Raw genomic sequence first — 20,790 nt, 5'->3', positions numbered from 1 at the left:
AAACAGCCTCCCCTGCCAGCACTTTCCACGGGGGGGGGTGCCGGCACGGGAGGTTGTCTAAGCGCATCGTGCAGAAGTTCACCGGCTGCGGCGATGCGTGCGTAAACAGCCTCCGCTGCCGGCACATCTGCACGATGTGCTTTAACAATCTCCCTTACCGGGAATTCCCACGGGGGGGAGTCCCGGCAAGGGAGATTTTTAAAGCAGATCTTGCAGACGTGCCGGCAGCGGAGGTTGTTTCTGCTCACATCGCCGCTGCCGGTGAACGTCTGCGCGAACAATCTTCCTTGCCGGTACTTCCCACGGCGGAAGCGCCGGCACCGGAAGTTGAATACGCGTTATGCGTGGATGTCCCCCGCTGGCCCCGCGGAGTCTGCACCGGTAAGTCTGGTGGGGGGGGACATCTTGGGGACAGCGTGGCAGCATATCTCGGGGGTGAGGGGGGTAGAGTGGCAGCATATCTCGGGGGTGAGGGGGGTAGAGTGGCAGCATATCTCGGAGGGGTACATCTACGGGACAGAGTGGCAGCATATCTCAGGGGCGCAGAAACTTTTTTATTTAAAAAAGCACCAAACTTTTAGGGTGCGGCCTATATTCGGGTGCGGCCTATATCCGAGCCGCTACGGTAATATCCGATCCATTCGACAGATGCTTTTACATTTTCACTTCAACGAGGAGCTGCTTTGTAGCCTTAAACACAGAGTAACGACAGAAGGACTCTTGTGTTATACCGAAGGAGAGTTGGCAGCGTCCGCGTGATTGCTAATCATGTTTAATGGAGGATCTTGTTGGGACAAGTCATATAAAAATCCGCAACTGCCCCCAAGAGGGTCAGCGACAGCTGTTTGCCTCTCACCCACCCCAATATATAATTTACTGATTTTTAATGGAATATCTTCATAGGTGTACAGAGGACCCTTATCATGCCCATCACTCCTTTATCACTCCTGTGTTCCAATGGCCCTTTATCACTCCCATCACTCCTGTGTTCCAATGGCCTTTTATCACTCCCATCGCTCCTTTATCACTCCTGTGTTCCAATGGCCCTTTATCACTCCCATCACTCCTGTGTTCCAATGGCACAGCTGGACCAGGGAGCTGTGAAATCATTGCCGCTCCCACGTGGCAGCTTCGTGACACTCAGCAAGGTGGCTTGCGGGGTGAAGAGGATGCTGGTCACCTGGTTAGATTAGACAAATACCCAGATCTGTTACTTTTCCCAAATCTTTTCCCGTATTACACCAAACTCACAACTTGGTTTATTTAAGCAATATGTAAGTTGTTAAAATGAGGAGAGAAGAAATGCGGTCTCATATTATCACCCAAACTACCAATAAGAGCTTTACTTAAGTTCCCCTCCTAATATCCCCCGTTACTTTCCCAGCGTCTTAAAGCTTAGTGGGAATAACAGAGAGCCACGACAAACATGGCGTCTTTAGCATGCCCCGCTTTTCCGTCACGTGACCTGTTTTCTCTTTCTTTTTTTTTGGACGCATGTGCGGTACGAACGCCTGATCGCTCTTCCTTCGTCACCGCGTTCCATCGTCACTTCCGGATCTGAGTCTTGTCGAGAGAGAGGCGGAGGCCCTTGGCGGAGTGGTTGCGATAATGATGGTGAGTACGAGAGATATAGCGCTTCATTACATCAGCAGTTCTGCTTCAGAGATGGTTGATGTATCGCTGTTTGATGTCTGCTCACTTAGTCAACTAAGAACGGGTCTCTTCCGAAGCCATTGGGCCCTTGGGGGCCCCCAAGCGGCTTTTGCCGTGATAAGGTTAACCCTTTATTTACTAATAAAACCTCGTTTTCTCGCCCATTGGGTGCAAAAATGTTATAAATAGGACATTAATAAAGAAAGTGGGTGGTTTTAATATTAATGCAGGCGCTTTCTAACGAATGTTTTATATGGGGGGGGGTAAATCTCTTTTAAAGCCCAAGTGTGCGATACCTTTAACTCGAGGACCGCAGTTATGTTTATATGCAGATAAAGTTTATTGAAATCAAGCTTTATTAATACTAAATAAAATAACAAAAAAGCCTTTTCGCATTAACTGTTTATTTCCCATACCCTTTTGGAGGTCTGTGGTAAAACACTGCAGCAGGAATGCTTGAGAACAGGTTGAGCCCGGGGGCAATAACATCACGGTAACGGAGGATGCTGTCCAAGAGGCTCGATAAACCAAAACACGGCTCTGCGGGGCAGCGATGGGCCCTTATATGTACCGTCGGATTCTACGCTTCTGTAAGATCCATTCGGCCTGTCTAGTCGGCCCTTCCTGACTGTTATCAGCCATTGGTCTCGTTTTAGATTCAGGAGCCATATGCCCATCCCATGTGTGTTTAAATCGCCTCTCTGTATTAGCCTCTACCGCTTCTGCTGGGAGGCTGTTTCACTTTCTACCTGTTTCTACCACCCGCTCGGTAAGGAAAAACTATTTTGCGTTACATCTAAGCCTCTTACCCTCTATCTTTAGATTATGATGTAACGATGGGTTATATCCTGAGCCTCCCACCAATGCAGGCTGCGGCCATTGAGTCATTTTGGCGGGTTGGCGGCTGCTTATATTTACAGGATTTCTCGCTGATCGCAGCCATATGCCTGTCGAGGTTACGCTCTGAGGGACCCCTATATGTAATAAATATATATTATTACATAGTTAGTCGGGTTGCGTATCGCTACGTGTGGGTGATGGAAGTAAATGTCCTGAATATGCATCGTTTTCACACCATCGTAAAGCAAGCCTCTACCTCTTCTGCTGGGAGACTGTTCCGCTCATCAACCAGATTCTCGATTAAGAAAAACCTCCCTGCGGCGCGATTACATTGGGTTATAGAGCTGAGAGGTTGCATGACTCCTGTCACCCCCAGCCGTACGGGCTTGGCAGCTGCTGATCGCTTTGTCGCTGTGTTTGTGGCCACGTTGGGTCGGTGGATCGAGCACAGCCTGTACTGCGTGTAAATATAGCTCTTGCTGTCATGGGACGGCTGGGTGAGACATTCCCTGTACCTCAGCAGTCCATTTCTGGTACATTCTGTCTCTGCCCCGTGATTTGGTTTTCTGACCGTCAAATTGTGTAACCCTTTCAGTGCCACCGGTTGAGGTTAAAGCTGCTGTTCCACTTAGTCAAGCTGCTAATTGAGCTCTGTAGGAGGCTGAGCAGACCTCGACTTATTCTCGAAGCTTTCTCCGTTTCCATGGCAACAGCCTATCAGTGCTTGCTATTTCAGATATCAATGAATCGTTTCCTGAAGCGGACGCGTTTATGGAGTTACTTCTGTGCGTTCGGACCGTTAACCCCTTGTAGTAATTTCACTAGAGCAGGTAACACATCGTCAAGTTTCGATGAACAAGTCCAGTGGCTCGGTAGCCAAACGCATCTTCTGGCACATGCTATACTCGATGCCCGTTACCACCAGTACTGGCTCAGTGCACGTAGAGGGGATCTAATGTCACCCCATGCAGTGCGCATGTGTAGAAAGCGCTCTTATTGACTTCAATGGGCTTAAAGCACTCGGTTTAGTGACGCTAAATGGATGCATCCAGTGCAACGATCCATCGGCAGAATCCATCCATAAGGCTCTAATCTAGAGTCCTTTTTAAGGAGTAGCCCGCTGTGACATCACGCGAAACGTTTCTTCTACCAGATCTAATGCTTGTTCCGTATTTTCTCCTTTGTTTAGGGTGAAACGGTCCGCCGATGAGGGAAGCTGACAAAAGGGAAGCGATGAAGTCCCACGAGAGGTGGGTGTTAAAGTGCTATTACGCAGGATGCGACTATACAATGAAATCGTGGAATAGAAAAAATCCTGCTGCCAGTACTGCGGTTAACCCCTTCATGACAAGGGGTATTTTACACCATAAAGACTCAAGCTAGTATGTTTAATCATTATTCTTCCACTTACACACAATAACACCATTCGGTATCAGACAGAGACCAACGCCTTACAGTAACACGCGCCAACATTCTCCCCTCATGTACACACATGCTAACACCGTACACACTCAAGCTATTTCCACACTGTAACATACACCACACCTTACACGCTAACACCATACTCTTATACACATACACACACGCATACTCAGGCTGACTCAGCACTATACAATATATATATATATATATAATTACTCACTCATACTGACTCCAGCACTATACACATATATACACACACACTCACTGACACTACCTTACACACTCACTGACACTACTCCCTCTCACCTAGTGGAGACCTGCTGTGCCGCTGCCATTGTGTATTGTGGCCAGTTTTTACCCCCTTGTCCCCCAAAACCCCTTGTTGAGGCCTGACTTCATGTATGAAGAATTAATTGACACACAGTGCGCTCCATGTACAAATATCTAACGGGTAAGAAGAATTCATAGCAATGGTTCTTGTTCCTCTGTGTATGCAAGCTAGGGTTTCCTTTTGTTTTCCCAGATTTATATCATTAATGTGTTATTTTTTTTCTTTTTTTTTTTTTTTGGTGCCTCCAGGTCGGGGGGCTGGGGTTCCCGGAAACGCTGTGACTCCTTTGTGAACAGCTTGTTTGAGGAAGCAGAGGACGCCGGCGTCCTCAATGCTTCTCCGGATGACGTGGAGACTCGGGTAAGAATGTATTTCATGTACGTTTTGGTTAATACTAGCATTTATTTATTTTAAGCAAACCATGATTTTGTGCGTTCTGTAGCAGTGCGTAAAGTAACCCAACCGGCATAAAGTAACCCAAACGGGGCGGTCAGCAGCAGCAGCCTGATCTGGAGTATTGTAGCCGTGTTTCAGAGATGTTTCTCTTCTTCGCAGGCAGATATTGTTATCAAAATGTGGAAAAACGGCTTTACAATCGATGATGGACAACTCAGGGACTACTCAGATTCTGACAACCGGCAGTTCATGGACTCCATGCGCAAAGGGTAACTTCCTAGAATCATATTTAATATATATATATATATATATATATATATATATATATTGCGTGTTGTTAGGGATATTAATGAGACAAAATAGGCAAAACCAATATTTTATCACATACGCAAAATAACGACGCTACCAAATATTGTAGTACCACATCCACAATATTAATTTAAGGAGATACCCTATATTTTATCTCCGATCCTAAATTCTTTCAGATCGCCGAAAATTATAATTCAAATTAGATAGATATCACGAAGATAATCAATCAAAAATATTATTTATTGTAAATACAATTTATCAAATCTATATATGGGTCACACAGTGCATGATATAAAACACAAAATTCTTAAAACATGTCAAAATGAATCAATTCAAATACAGTATATTATCGATAGTTATCAATATAAGTTACTACTTTATAAGTAACACACAATTAATTTCCATCCCACTCAGCAACCAAAAATTGATAATAATCAGGGCAGTAATAAAGATATCACTATCTCTCTAATATTAGTTCAACTAATATAACAAATTAAAAATAATATAATTGTGTCTAAGAGTATTAGTGAAGTTCCTAATAGATGCAAATAATGTCAAACTTCATCTATAGGTAAAAATACCTTTTCATTATTGTTATTATCACGGGTTATAAGCTGCAGTCTCACAAGCCGTCATATACAATAATGCAATATAGTACTTCCCAGAAACAGGGAATTCTATACGAAGAAGACAAAATTCATCTCTATTCAGAATAATAAAACAATTATAATTACCACCACTTGTTGCTGTTATCCCACCGGTCCTTGTAGAAATTAATCCAGGTTCAGTGGCAAGAAATTAAGTGGAAAAGAAAATAACTTTCTACCAGTTATATAGGTTAGAACTCAAAGTAACTCCAAGAGTGAAAAATGGTGCCAGAATCTTAAGATTCCAATTCTCTGGGGTAAATTTGGTGAATAAGTCCGTCCGGGTCTGTCTGTTTCAGGGTGCCATCTTTTTAAGGTCCCCCCCCTTCTTTTAAAGACATAAGCTTTTAAAGACAGGGCTTATTATCATAGCCTCCACCTTTTGATTGGAATTCTCCAATCATAACGGTGGGTTTTACCCATTATAATTAGAATTTCTACTCATATTTACACCGTTGTAATTTCTTACTTTACCTGTGAGAGACGCTCTGGTCTAAGAATTAACTTAAAACCATTACATATATGTTTGGAATTTATCCTTGGTCACCCTTATCGCTAGGTGTTACCTCCTAGATAGTAACTCAGGACTTGGTAGACTTACCATGTATCCCCCATACGAATTTACGTTCCCAAGGATATGCAGCGTCTACTCCTTAACTTTCTCATGGAAGATAACATTAATTGTATCATACTTACTGAAACATCTATATACATGAATACTTCTTTGTTCTCAATTATAGAGAGAACAAGGACAAAAAGAAATAATCACTATATAATTAAGTAAAATAAAATGGCTCTGACTCCATTTTGTTTTCATGTAAAATACAGAATATGTGGAATACATGTTTTCTATCATAAAATATCTGACATAATCCCCCCTTTAGATTATGACAAAGCAAAATCCAGTTTGCTTTAGAATGATCTAAACAAACGTCAGATGGTATATTAACGACTTCAAATCATGTTGTCCGACATGGGACGTGCAGGGGTATAATGCACGGATTGGAACACTTTTGCTCCTGAAAGAGAAGTCATTAATGAAAACTTTACAGTAAGAATAATTAGCCATATACAAACTGTTACAATCATCAAACCAAGAATGATGTCGTTGTAATATGCCCAATCCACATTGTGTATGATATTGGTATCTTGTTCTGTGTACTTATAAGCATCGACAGAAATATTATTCTTCCTGATAGACATCTGTATCGTATGGTTAGGCTTATGGTCAAGCAGATATTGGAGATCAGGATTAATGGGAATATCAAGATTTTGAAACGCATCAACCATTTGAACTTCCCCTTCCCAAACATCGGTACCAGCAGGATACAAAGTAACAGTGCCTACAGTAATACGCGAGTCTTGGGGTACCTTGATGAGTGACACTGGAGATGGCAAGGCTATCACCTTATTAGTCACCTGATCTCTCCGAAATATACTCATGTTTTTGTACAGAGTACTGACCAACCATCTATCTTTTACCAAGATAGCATGTACTGGGGCATTATCACCAGTTTTTGTCATAGTTACTTGACACTTTTCAGAACCGTGCTTAATATATTCAATTCCACATAAGGCATTGGTAGAATCGTATATAAAAGAATTCCCGTCACACTGAAAATTATTGTCCTTAAATTTGACACATTCTGTCAAAATAGGTATTGAATACCAATCTGGTACCCATGGTTGAAAAGCCAACACAGCAGGGGTTTGGATCTTGACATGTATCTCATCCTTCCATGTTCCAACATTATGTATGGTTTTCAACTGAAAAATGTTTCGTGGGGTAACATACGGGATTGATAATAAGAAACATATTTCCATTCTCTCTGGATCAATGTAAAGAGGAAGAGCACTTCCCATTTCATAGGCCAGATTTAGTTGCATGGGTTCCACGGTATTGCCATCGACTTTTGTAATCATTTTACGAACGATATCATCTGCAACAAAATATAAAGGGATGTGTCCTCTGGTTAAATCAGTCATTCCAGATTGCACTTCGTCCAAAAATGAAGTCGTGTGGAATATTATCGGGTCGTGCACAAACAAAAGTTCACGTTTGAATTGTTCATGACTTTGGTGCAGATTAATGGAGTGAGAGATTAATTTGGAATGCATATTCGTGGTTACAATGGTATCATTTACCATAACCATTAAGTCGACTAGATACTCTCTTTGTCGTTCCATTTCCCGATGAATAGCATTGATTTCTCCTTTTAAGCCTCGAATTTCGTTCTCCAAAGTTTGAACAGAAACAGAGTTTGCGGCAGACATACCGGTTGCAACGACTGCACCTATGGCTGTACATACAAGGCAACAATTAAAGCAACAAGGAATCTTTTAGCTCGATGATTCATTGTAATGGAGCTTGATACAAACGGCTTCCTGGCTTGTTCCAAAATTTCTTGAACGCGTCTTTGTGCTCTTTCAAGATGCATCTGGTACTAGGCCTTTAATTCAGGGAGCTGCATTGACGAAACATTGTACTGTTTTTCGATGGAGATCTTCGGGTCTAAGCTGACAAACACACGTTGTGTTAGGATCCTCTTTTCTGTAAGGATGAATCCAGGAGCTTCTTGGATCATGATGCCAGAGGATGGTCCAGGCTCTGCGATTGGTTCCATCCGTATCTCGTGACACAGGAGTAATACGATCCAGACGATCGCCACATCCTTCTTGGACATCTTTCAGAACTTGAATCCTTGCCTTAATATTCAAAAAGAAGAATAGTATGAGTATACATACTTGTAATATCACTTGACATTAAAACATAGCTATCCAATCTATCTATCAACCTTAAAATTGTTGCTGGATGGTATGGAAATCAATGATATGGATATACATTATCACATAACATAATCACATGTCAAGTTGTATACGATACCACATTGTTGACTTGGATCTTCTGATTTCACACCGATGTTCAGTCTTCTATCTCAGAATCATTATCTATAATTCTTAACTGAGATCTGGGATGACAAGAACGCAATTGGTTAATATGAACCCATTTTTCAACAAAATCACCATCTTTAGGAATCTTGATCTTATAGGCTACTGGTGAAATCTTGTCAATTATGACATATGGACCCTTCCAAGAAGGTAGAAACTTCTTTTCCTTCACTTGGTTTCGTGCAAAGTTATACAGATAAACTTGGTCGGAGATTTCATATTCTTTCTTGGTAGTCTTCAGATCATAGTAGGTTTTAGCACTGATTGCTGCTTTTCCTAGATTCTTTTGTGCGAAAGCAAATGCATGTTGAAGATGTTTACGTAGATTTTCAACATACTGATGGGTTGTTGCAGCGTTGATCAAATTATGATCAGATGTGCGATATAGCAAATGTTGTGGTAAAATCATCTTCCTGCCTGTCATCAATTCAAAAGGTGACATCTTAGTGGCGGTACTAGGTGTAGCTCTAATAGCCATCAGAACTAAGGGCAATTTAACATCCCAGTCCTTACCAGATTCTTTCACATACTTTTTGAGTATATATACTATGGACTGGTTATAACGCTCTACCCCTCCGCTAGAGGCTGCACGGTAGGCGATATGTAACTTGCGTTTCACACCTAGGATTTTCCACATTTTTGTCATCACTTCGCTTGTGAAATGACTTCCACGATCTGATTCGATTCTCTGAGGAAGGCCAAATCTGGAAAATACATGATTAATTAGTAATGCTGCACATACAGAACTAGTGTTCTCTCTGCATGGGATACATTCTACCCATTTGGTGAACATACATGTAACAGTTAACATATACTTGTTACCTCTTGAGGATCTAGTTACAGGTCCTATGAAATCGATTTGTATGTCAGACCAAGGTAGAGACATTCCTCGTTTCTGAAGTGGTGCACGATGAGTTGGAGCATGAGGTTGGAATTGCGGACAAATCAAACATCCTCGACAATAAGTTTGCACATCTCTTAGCATATGTGGCCAATAGGCATAATCACGCAGTATTTCGTAGGTGATCTTATCCCCACGATGACCAGAAGTAGGTGCATCATGTGCGTGTTGCAACATTAAACCTCTAAAGGCGGTAGGAACTACCCATTGTTGTATGCCATGTTTGGATATTCTGATCAGCAATCCATCCATCAAGTTGAATTGGACTTTATATCTCATCAAGATTCGCAAGTCCTCATTATTCTTACAATCATCATCAGTGATAGGATTGGCAATGGGATCTTTTATATACTCATAAAATCGACCAATAACGGGATCGTTCTTTTGACTAGTGATCAGATCCTCATTGGGAAATTCTTGACTCCATTGTGCAACATTAAGGTCCACTTCATTTCTAGCTTGCTGTCTAGTTATGGCTTCAATCTGAATTGATCCAATAAGATCATCAATGTTAAAAAGTTCTCCATTGATGGCTGCCTGTTTTGCTAATGAATCAGCCAAATCATTACCTTCTTTATCAATACTTTGTATCTTAGAATGGCCTTTGGTTTTCTTCCAGTAAATGGTCAAATCATGTTTGATTACCAAATCATCAATCCTACAAAACAGCTTACCATGCTTCACAGGTTTGTTGTTACTTCTCAGCATTTGGTTACGTTTCCAGCTAGGTAGATATTCGACAAAGCTATTGCGCACGTAGTTAGAATCAGTTATGATAACAAATTCTTTAACACCATACTCAATTGCCATTTGAATGGCCTTATATACGGCACAAAGTTCAGCTATCTGACTGCTTTTAGGACCAATGCTGTATCCTACAGATATATTTGGATAATCACCTGTCCAGGTGATTCCAATACCTGCAACCAATTTCCGTTCATTATCAACAGTGATATGATATGAACAACCATCTATGTATACACATGATAGTGGTCGACAATATTCCTCGTCATAAACTTTATATGGAGAAAGTAATTGTTCCTCTAGGAAATCATTTCCGATAGAGTTATCATCCAGAGGTAGAGCAGCACAATCATGTAGATCTGCTAGTCCTTGGGCAACTACATTCTTCTTGTTTTGATTATAACGGACTTCTAACGGCCATCCCTGTAAGAATAAAGTCCATGCAGTAATTCTACTGTTAGAAAGATTACCGTCTCGTATCCTGTCGCTCTGCAAATATTGTAGAGGTTGGTGAGCAGTTTCTACAATGATCTTCTCGCCGTGGATATAGCTCCGAAAATTCTGTAATGCCCATACCGTAGACAATAAAGCTTTCTCACAGTTGTTGAATTTCACTTCAACAGGTGACAAGGTTTTGCTTGCATATGCGATGACCTTGTTCAGATTGTCCTGTTTTTGATACAAAACCGCACTTATGCTTAAATTAGTAAATCCTGTTTCCAGATAGAAAGGCTTACCTCCCTCCGGATATGCCAAACAGGGTGCCTGAGTGAGTTTTCTCCTCAGCTCGTCTATGGCTTTGTCCTGGGCTTCCCCCCAGTTCCAATTCACGTCTTTCTTAAGCAGCTGTAAAAGAGGTTTTGTTAGTTCTGCATAGTTATCAATAAACTTACGGGAATAATTAATCATTCCTAGAAATGATCTTAATTCTTTGACATTAGTAGGAGTTTTGGCATTCAGAACGGCTTCAACTTTCTTCTTCTGTGGACTTAACCCTTCAGAAGTTACCTCGTGTCCAAGGAAGTTGACTTTGGTGCGACACCATTGGGCTTTCTGTAATGAAAGTTTAACTCCTGCTTCTCTTAATTGATTAAGAACATGTCGGATCTCCAAAATATGTTTGTCAAAAGAAGTACTTTTGAGTAAAATATCATCCACATAGGCCAAGGTTCCCCTTTCAAATGCATCAGGCATAACTTTATGCATGAATACAGCAAATTCATGACCAGAATTTATGTAACCAAAAGGCATCCGGGTCCAAGTATACTGCTGTTTTCCAAATGTAAAGGCCAACTTGTATTGGTCTTCCTGGTGTACCGGAATAGTCCAGTATCCCTGGGCACAATCTAGGGCAGTAAATATTTTAGATCCTTGCATTTGTACCAAGTATTGGTCTATGTAGGGTACAGGCCATCCAGACATATACACACGTTTATTTAGCTGTCTTAAATCAGCACACAAACGCCATTGACCATTAGGCTTCAGAATTCCTAGGATGGGGTTATTATACGAACTGTGCACCGAACGGATAATGCCCCGGTCCTTTAAATTCCGAATGATATCCTGTAGCGCATCATAGGACGCTAAAGGTAGTCTATATTGCTTGATACATACGGGTGGTAGATCGGGATCAGTCTGGATCCTAGCGACATGAAGGTTAGTAAAACCACAATCATAAGAATCTTTGGCAAAGATCTCTTGGAACTCCATTAGGATTTCCCTTAGCTGTTGACGTTCATTATCGTTAGAGCAAGCGTCAGCCATGGATATCTGTTCCTCCACCCTTTCCTGAAATCCAGGAAAAACTTTAGGTTGACCTATTTCAAAGGATTCCTCAAGTTTAGAGGTTAGGTCCTCTCCAGGTGGATTAATTTTCTTTTGGTCATGATATTCTTGTTCATCAATTAGGTGGTCAAAGATGATGGAGGATTCTTCAATCCTGCACGAACCTTCACCTATATTGAAAGGATAAACAGATTGGATAGTGAATAAACCTTCTGGAATAGAATTAAACGTTTGTTCCACTATTTGTTCTTCTGTCAGGTATTCTTCAGGAATGAGACCTATAACATGATTTTGGAATCCAAAAGTATAATATTCTGAATCCAATGCCAAACCTACAACAGTACCTTTGGATAAGGTAATATTATGAGGTGCAATGTTGTTTATAACAACATAAATAGGGTTTGCTTATTATCATAGCCTCCACCTTTTGATTGGAATTCTCCAATCATAACGGTGGGTTTTACCCATTATAATTAGAATTTCTACTCATATTTACACCGTTGTAATTTCTTACTTTACCTGTGAGAGACGCTCTGGTCTAAGAATTAACTTAAAACCATTACATATATGTTTGGAATTTATCCTTGGTCACCCTTATCGCTAGGTGTTACCTCCTAGATAGTAACTCAGGACTTGGTAGACTTACCATGTATCCCCCATACGAATTTACGTTCCCAAGGATATGCAGCGTCTACTCCTTAACTTTCTCATGGAAGATAACATTAATTGTATCATACTTACTGAAACATCTATATACATGAATACTTCTTTGTTCTCAATTATAGAGAGAACAAGGACAAAAAGAAATAATCACTATATAATTAAGTAAAATAAAATGGCTCTGACTCCATTTTGTTTTCATGTAAAATACAGAATATGTGGAATACATGTTTTCTATCATAAAATATCTGACATAATCCCCCCTTTAGATTATGACAAAGCAAAATCCAGTTTGCTTTAGAATGATCTAAACAAACGTCAGATGGTATATTAACGACTTCAAATCATGTTGTCCGACATGGGACGTGCAGGGGTATAATGCACGGATTGGAACACTTTTGCTCCTGAAAGAGAAGTCATTAATGAAAACTTTACAGTAAGAATAATTAGCCATATACAAACTGTTACAATCATCAAACCAAGAATGATGTCGTTGTAATATGCCCAATCCACATTGTGTATGATATTGGTATCTTGTTCTGTGTACTTATAAGCATCGACAGAAATATTATTCTTCCTGATAGACATCTGTATCGTATGGTTAGGCTTATGGTCAAGCAGATATTGGAGATCAGGATTAATGGGAATATCAAGATTTTGAAACGCATCAACCATTTGAACTTCCCCTTCCCAAACATCGGTACCAGCAGGATACAAAGTAACAGTGCCTACAGTAATACGCGAGTCTTGGGGTACCTTGATGAGTGACACTGGAGATGGCAAGGCTATCACCTTATTAGTCACCTGATCTCTCCGAAATATACTCATGTTTTTGTACAGAGTACTGACCAACCATCTATCTTTTACCAAGATAGCATGTACTGGGGCATTATCACCAGTTTTTGTCATAGTTACTTGACACTTTTCAGAACCGTGCTTAATATATTCAATTCCACATAAGGCATTGGTAGAATCGTATATAAAAGAATTCCCGTCACACTGAAAATTATTGTCCTTAAATTTGACACATTCTGTCAAAATAGGTATTGAATACCAATCTGGTACCCATGGTTGAAAAGCCAACACAGCAGGGGTTTGGATCTTGACATGTATCTCATCCTTCCATGTTCCAACATTATGTATGGTTTTCAACTGAAAAATGTTTCGTGGGGTAACATACGGGATTGATAATAAGAAACATATTTCCATTCTCTCTGGATCAATGTAAAGAGGAAGAGCACTTCCCATTTCATAGGCCAGATTTAGTTGCATGGGTTCCACGGTATTGCCATCGACTTTTGTAATCATTTTACGAACGATATCATCTGCAACAAAATATAAAGGAATGTGTCCTCTGGTTAAATCAGTCATTCCAGATTGCACTTCGTCCAAAAATGAAGTCGTGTGGAATATTATCGGGTCGTGCACAAACAAAAGTTCACGTTTGAATTGTTCATGACTTTGGTGCAGATTAATGGAGTGAGAGATTAATTTGGAATGCATATTCGTGGTTACAATGGTATCATTTACCATAACCATTAAGTCGACTAGATACTCTCTTTGTCGTTCCATTTCCCGATGAATAGCATTGATTTCTCCTTTTAAGCCTCGAATTTCGTTCTCCAAAGTTTGAACAGAAACAGAGTTTGCGGCAGACATACCGGTTGCAACGACTGCACCTATGGCTGTACATACAAGGCAACAATTAAAGCAACAAGGAATCTTTTAGCTCGATGATTCATTGTAATGGAGCTTGATACAAACGGCTTCCTGGCTTGTTCCAAAATTTCTTGAACGCGTCTTTGTGCTCTTTCAAGATGCATCTGGTACTAGGCCTTTAATTCAGGGAGCTGCATTGACGAAACATTGTACTGTTTTTCGATGGAGATCTTCGGATCTCAGCAGTGCCTCCAATTATGTTAGGGATATTAATGAGACAAAATAGGCAAAACCAATATTTTATCACATACGCAAAATAACGACGCTACCAAATATTGTAGTACCACATCCACAATATTAATTTAAGGAGATACCCTATATTTTATCTCCGATCCTAAATTCTTTCAGATCGCCGAAAATTATAATTCAAATTAGATAGATATCACGAAGATAATCAATCAAAAATATTATTTATTGTAAATACAATTTATCAAATCTATATATGGGTCACACAGTGCATGATATAAAACACAAAATTCTTAAAACATGTCAAAATGAATCAATTCAAATACAGTATATTATCGATAGTTATCAATATAAGTTACTACTTTATAAGTAACACACAATTAATTTCCATCCCACTCAGCAACCAAAAATTGATAATAATCAGGGCAGTAATAAAGATATCACTATCTCTCTAATATTAGTTCAACTAATATAACAAATTAAAAATAATATAATTGTGTCTAAGAGTATTAGTGAAGTTCCTAATAGATGCAAATAATGTCAAACTTCATCTATAGGTAAAAATACCTTTTCATTATTGTTATTATCACGGGTTATAAGCTGCAGTCTCACAAGCCGTCATATACAATAATGCAATATAGTACTTCCCAGAAACAGGGAATTCTATACGAAGAAGACAAAATTCATCTCTATTCAGAATAATAAAACAATTATAATTACCACCACTTGTTGCTGTTATCCCACCGGTCCTTGTAGAAATTAATCCAGGTTCAGTGGCAAGAAATTAAGTGGAAAAGAAAATAACTTTCTACCAGTTATATAGGTTAGAACTCAAAGTAACTCCAAGAGTGAAAAATGGTGCCAGAATCTTAAGATTCCAATTCTCTGGGGTAAATTTGGTGAATAAGTCCGTCCGGGTCTGTCTGTTTCAGGGTGCCATCTTTTTAAGGTCCCCCCCCTTCTTTTAAAGACATAAGCTTTTAAAGACAGGGCTTATTATCATAGCCTCCACCTTTTGATTGGAATTCTCCAATCATAACGGTGGGTTTTACCCATTATAATTAGAATTTCTACTCATATTTACACCGTTGTAATTTCTTACTTTACCTGTGAGAGACGCTCTGGTCTAAGAATTAACTTAAAACCATTACATATATGTTTGGAATTTATCCTTGGTCACCCTTATCGCTAGGTGTTACCTCCTAGATAGTAACTCAGGACTTGGTAGACTTACCATGTATCCCCCATACGAATTTACGTTCCCAAGGATATGCAGCGTCTACTCCTTAACTTTCTCATGGAAGATAACATTAATTGTATCATACTTACTGAAACATCTATATACATGAATACTTCTTTGTTCTCAATTATAGAGAGAACAAGGACAAAAAGAAATAATCACTATATAATTAAGTAAAATAAAATGGCTCTGACTCCATTTTGTTTTCATGTAAAATACAGAATATGTGGAATACATGTTTTCTATCATAAAATATCTGACAGTGTGTGTGGGGTCGTGATGTGAATATACAGTGCAGCGCCATCTACTGGTAACTGATGGTAATGTAATGTGAAACGGTGTCCAATTAGTCCTTTATAGTCCACAGCAGTGGCGGAACTACCGGGGTCGCAGGGGTCGCGGCTGCGACCGGGCACCGGCGGCAGGGGGGCCCAAGCCAAGGGGCCGCCCGAAATCTTTTTTCCGTTTTTTTTTTGTTTTTTTTTTTAAATAAGGCAGGGGCGACCTCGAGGTGCGGCCCGCATAAGATCGGCAGCCAGGGCAACCGATCTTACGCGAGCCGCACCTCAAGCCCTGCTACTTACTTGTGGGAGGGTCTTCTGGACTGCACAGAGGAAGCGGAGTTCACGTGACATCCTACTTCCTCTGTGCTTTAGCAGAGGGAGGCCACGCCCCCTGCTGAAGTGAGCGGGATCGAGGAGCTGCAGTGCAGTTAAGGGGGTGGGGAGGGTGTTTGAATGTGGGTGTAAGTGCTGGAACCTAGGCATGATGGGACTGTGATTGCTGTTAGCAATCACGCTCCTATCATGCCAAGTCAGCCAGTACATGCTGAAACCTGGCCAGCTGCCCCCCTTGTGTAGTGATGCTGCCAGCAGTATGGGGTCTGCACATCACTTACAGCCACCCTGTACCAGCGTGTATTGGCTGACTTGGCATGATAGGAGTGTGATTGCTAACAGCAATCACAGTCCCATCATGCCTAGGTTCCAGCATTTACTGGATGGATGTGTAAGTGCTGGAACCTAGGCATGATGGGACTGTGACTACTGTTAGCAATCACACTCCTATCATGCCAAGTCAGCCAGTACATGCTGAAACCTAGCTAGATGCCCCCCTTGTGTAGTGATGCTGCCAGCAGTATGGGGTCTGCACATCACTTACAGCCACCCTGTACCAGCATGTTCTGGCTGACTTGGCATGATAGGAGTGTGATTGCTAACAGCGAGCACAGTCCCATCATGCCTAGGTACCAGCATTTATTGGTTGCCTGGGTATGATAGGCGTGTGATTGCTGGTAGCAATCACACTCCTATCATGCCAAGTCATATTGCTAATTTTGTCCAATTGCGTGTTACCTACTTTTATTAAACATGTGAGTTTTTATTATTATTTTTAAAGGTGGGGGTCATTTTCGGTTTTGCCTAAGTGAACCCTGAATGTTTTGGTCCAGAATTTTCATTTTAGTTCATCCCTAGAATAAATCTAGGGAATCCTGAATTTGTAGTCGCAAAACTTTCAAGGCCCAGAAATCAGTGAGAGGAAGAGTAAAGGTTTTGTGTCATTTTACTTTATTTTAATCTGCATATTTTATTAAAGGCCGTATTTTTTGTCACAGTGAAAAATGAGTGCGGCCCGCGCACGTATACAATTCTGATGAAGTGGCCCACTGCAGAAAAAACTTGGACGCCCCTGGATTATGCCCTTTGTACATGCGCCCCTTTTTCTTTTTACAGATATGATTCAATATGTAAATTGAATTTGTGGAAAAAAAATTGTTGGGTAAAAATCATGTTTTTGGGGGGGGGTGAGGGGGTGGGGGGGCCCTTAACAGATTCTCGCACCCGGGCCCTGAGGCGTCTAGTTACGCCCCTGGTCCACAGTGCAGTTTCTCAGGAATCGTTTCGAGTGGTTAGCACGCTCCACGTGTATGAGAGCCTTCTGGCAGATCTAATTCAACAAGAGGTTGGTTCCCTAGATATACACTGCAGCTCATAACCTATTGTGTCTGAAGTCTGACAATTCCCGACAACGGTGCTTTTCGTGCATGCGCACTGCCGTCTAATCAGACCCTCGCCCTCTGAGCCAGGTCTGCAGCTGGCTGGCAGGGCATTAACCAAACGCATCCCCTGCCGGGGAGAGGGGCATCTATATGGATCTCCATGGGCGAGGTGGGCGCCACAAAAAATGACATATGATGACTTGCGCGTCCCTTTAAGGTGCTTCCTGGTAAAATTCCTGAATTTGATTAGACAAACGTCCCAGAGCTCTCTCTGTTCTGGGGAACGACTTCTAGGAGGTGGCTCTAGGCTACAGACCGTACACGCTGTGCATAGGCCGGGGCTAGCACTAGCCGCCATTAAAGAGGCAGAGTGGATTTAGCCGAATGCTGTCTGGAGTTAGCGAGCCAGGGAATGCTGCAATACTGGGAACGTTCAGGGGTCTCATTGTAACGGAAAATATGAATGAATTTTTTTGTTAATCGTTGTTACAGGGAACTTCCTTCAGAGCTGCAGAGAAAACTTAAGAAAAAAGAGGTTGCCGTGAATGTTGAGGACAGAAAGGCTGAAGAGTTTACGACACGGAAGCCACGCGTTGATCCGTTCTCGGGCCCGGGACACCGACTGGGAAGGTACAGAGCCTGGCAGAAAAAATACTAAACGGCGGATCCTGTTCTGCTTTGGCTCTTTTTACAATGAATCGTCAGCAGAGCTCGCGCTTCCACCAGTTTCGTGCCCCCCCAAAAAAACCAATGCAACTTTTTGTTAGTAAATGCGTTTTCTTATTACTAAATTATTATTGTTCTGACTTCTTGCCGCAGTGCCGCCCCCAAAATCATCTCCAAAGAAGCAAACAGCGATGAGCTGCCTTCTGTGGAACTGAATGAGTTGGAGCCTTTGACCAATATAAAGTTTTGGCTGGCTGACGGGAAGAGGATTGTGCAAAGGTTCAACGCATCCCACAGGTAAAGGATCGCGCCTTTCTATAAGAACAAGTGTGTGAATCTACGCTTTGCAAGTAATAAGTGATACAACAGTTTCAAACCACTGAGAGGGGGTGGTAGATACGTGGAGCACTGTCTCAGCGTTACTGGTAGAGGCTAATTTAAACATGTAAACATGCATGGGATAGGCATACGGGGCCTGAATCTAAGACGAGACCAACGACTGATTAAGGGCTGAGTCTCTACAGCAGGAGAAACGGGCGACTAGACGGGGAGAGAATGGGTTTGGTCTACCGTCACATTCTATGATTCTAAAGAGACAAAAAATAATGTATAATATTTTTTTTTTTTTTACGGTGCCTGAAGTTACCTTTTCTTGGTTTAGGGAGGTGACACACGCACACACGCACACACACACACACGCACACACACTTTCCACGCCTGTCGCGCACGCACACACACTTTCCACGCCTGTCGCACACGCACACGCACACACACTTTCCACGCCTGTCGCACACACACTTTCCACGCCTGTCGCACACACACTTTCCACGCCTGTCGCGCACACACACACACTTTCCACGCCTGTCGCGCACACACACACACACACACTTTCCACGCCTGTCGCGCACACACACACACACACACTTTCCACGCCTGTCGCACACACACTTTCCACGCCTGTCGCGCGCACACACGCACACACTTTCCACGCCTGTCGCGCACACACACACACTTTCCACGCCTGTCGAGCACACACACACACACTTTCCACGCCTGTCGCGCACACACACACACACACTTTCCACGCCTGTCGCACACACACTTTCCACGCCTGTCACACGCACACACACACACACACTTTCCACGCCTGTCACACACACACACACTTTCCACGCCTGTCGCTTCTGGGTTTATCTGAGGATGTCCGGCTGTTGAGGCAGTGTTGTGTTGGAGCAGTTTGGGTTCTTTAGTTGTTTCCGTGTTTAGCTCGCGGGCCTCCAGTGCTTTTCCGTGATGGGTCATTAAACCTCCTGTTCCTCTAACAGGCTGTTTAACCCCTTCATGACATGTACAGGCTCACAATGCATTCTTTTTAATGAGTTTAAGGTTAACCCATCGTCCTAAAGGGGTTAAACGAAGACATCAACCTAACAGCAGTCAGCGAGTGCACTGTGTACCTTGGCAGTAGTCGGGATAGTGTATGTTTTATTGTTTTATGTTTATATTGTTATCTGTGTGTACGGTGAGCGTTGTGTGCAGAATCGCCAACAAAGAATGCTCATTAAAGCTCCGAAGGACTCGCCTTTTTAAATCTTGGACGTACAAACGCTGGAGGCGGCTGGCAGGGAGTTCGCGCAGATTTAGCAGAAAGTAAATAGCTGGGAAAAGGGGGGAAACAGAAGAAATACAGGGAGGGTCTTCTCAAGAATCCTTTATTCCCAAATGCAAAAAAAATAGAGGTAGAATTGACTTGGATAAGAATTTTCATGGTAAACTTTTCTGCCGATTAATGTTCAGGGGCTTCACTAATCCCACCTCTCACCCCTGTTTCTTTTGATCAGGATCAGCGACATTCGCAGCTTCGTCGAGCGAGTCCCGCAGAAGTCCGGAAGAGCCCCCTTCACGCTGGCGACCTCCTACCCGCTGCGGGAGCTGCTGGACGAGACCCTTACGCTCCGGGAGGCCGATCTGCAAAACGCGGTTCTGGTCCAGAGACTACGAAGAGACAAGGAACCCTTCAGGGACTCTTAGGTTTTTGTGCGGTCCCAGCGTGCCGCCGCAGAGCAGCTGGTGCTGTGAGCCTCAGATGCTGAAATATTTATATAGTGCTTTAATTTTTTACTTTCTTTTTTTTGCGTTTTAATCTGAAAAGCACCGTGAATGAACGCCTGCTAGGTAGCATCTTCCTGTAGCTGCCCTGTTTGCGTGTTATTCACAGGCTTGGGTTTAACAATTGAACTGATCGCTGCATTGAGGCGTCTACGGCCCCTCTCGACACATGGGGGGGAGTAGGGAAGGGAGTATCTGTGCATTATGACAGCCAATCAGAATGCCTCGCTCTAA

General features: G+C 42.0%; 1 protein-coding gene across 1 annotated transcript; it reads left to right on the top strand.

Moving 5' to 3' along the window:
* Positions 1-3,699: 3,699 nt before the first annotated feature.
* Positions 3,700-20,478, top strand: LOC149288315 (UBX domain-containing protein 2A-like). Its single transcript, XM_089491924.1, has 6 exons — positions 3,700-3,755; positions 4,495-4,606; positions 4,802-4,911; positions 18,274-18,411; positions 18,601-18,744; positions 20,289-20,478. Exons 1-6 carry the CDS (start codon positions 3,700-3,702, stop codon positions 20,476-20,478), a joined length of 750 nt encoding a protein of 249 aa, XP_089348050.1.
* Positions 20,479-20,790: the final 312 nt, after the last annotated feature.

This window comes from Sceloporus occidentalis, unplaced genomic scaffold, assembly GCF_023333645.1.
Source record: "Sceloporus occidentalis isolate IW3139 unplaced genomic scaffold, rSceOcc1.0.p SCAF_52, whole genome shotgun sequence".
Taxonomy (NCBI): domain Eukaryota; kingdom Metazoa; phylum Chordata; class Lepidosauria; order Squamata; family Phrynosomatidae; genus Sceloporus; species Sceloporus occidentalis.
This window is presented reverse-complemented; position numbering and strand designations above follow the sequence as displayed.

Bases quoted from the DNA above. Each gene is read 5' to 3' on its own strand.
- LOC149288315 (XM_089491924.1), top strand. From the start codon at position 3,700: ATGAGGGAAGCTGACAAAAGGGAAGCGATGAAGTCCCACGAGAGGTGG. The intron at 4,607-4,801 runs GTAAGAATGTAT...TCTTCTTCGCAG, and splicing joins CGGATGACGTGGAGACTCGG to GCAGATATTGTTATCAAAAT. The intron at 18,412-18,600 runs GTACAGAGCCTG...TTCTTGCCGCAG, and splicing joins CCGGGACACCGACTGGGAAG to TGCCGCCCCCAAAATCATCT.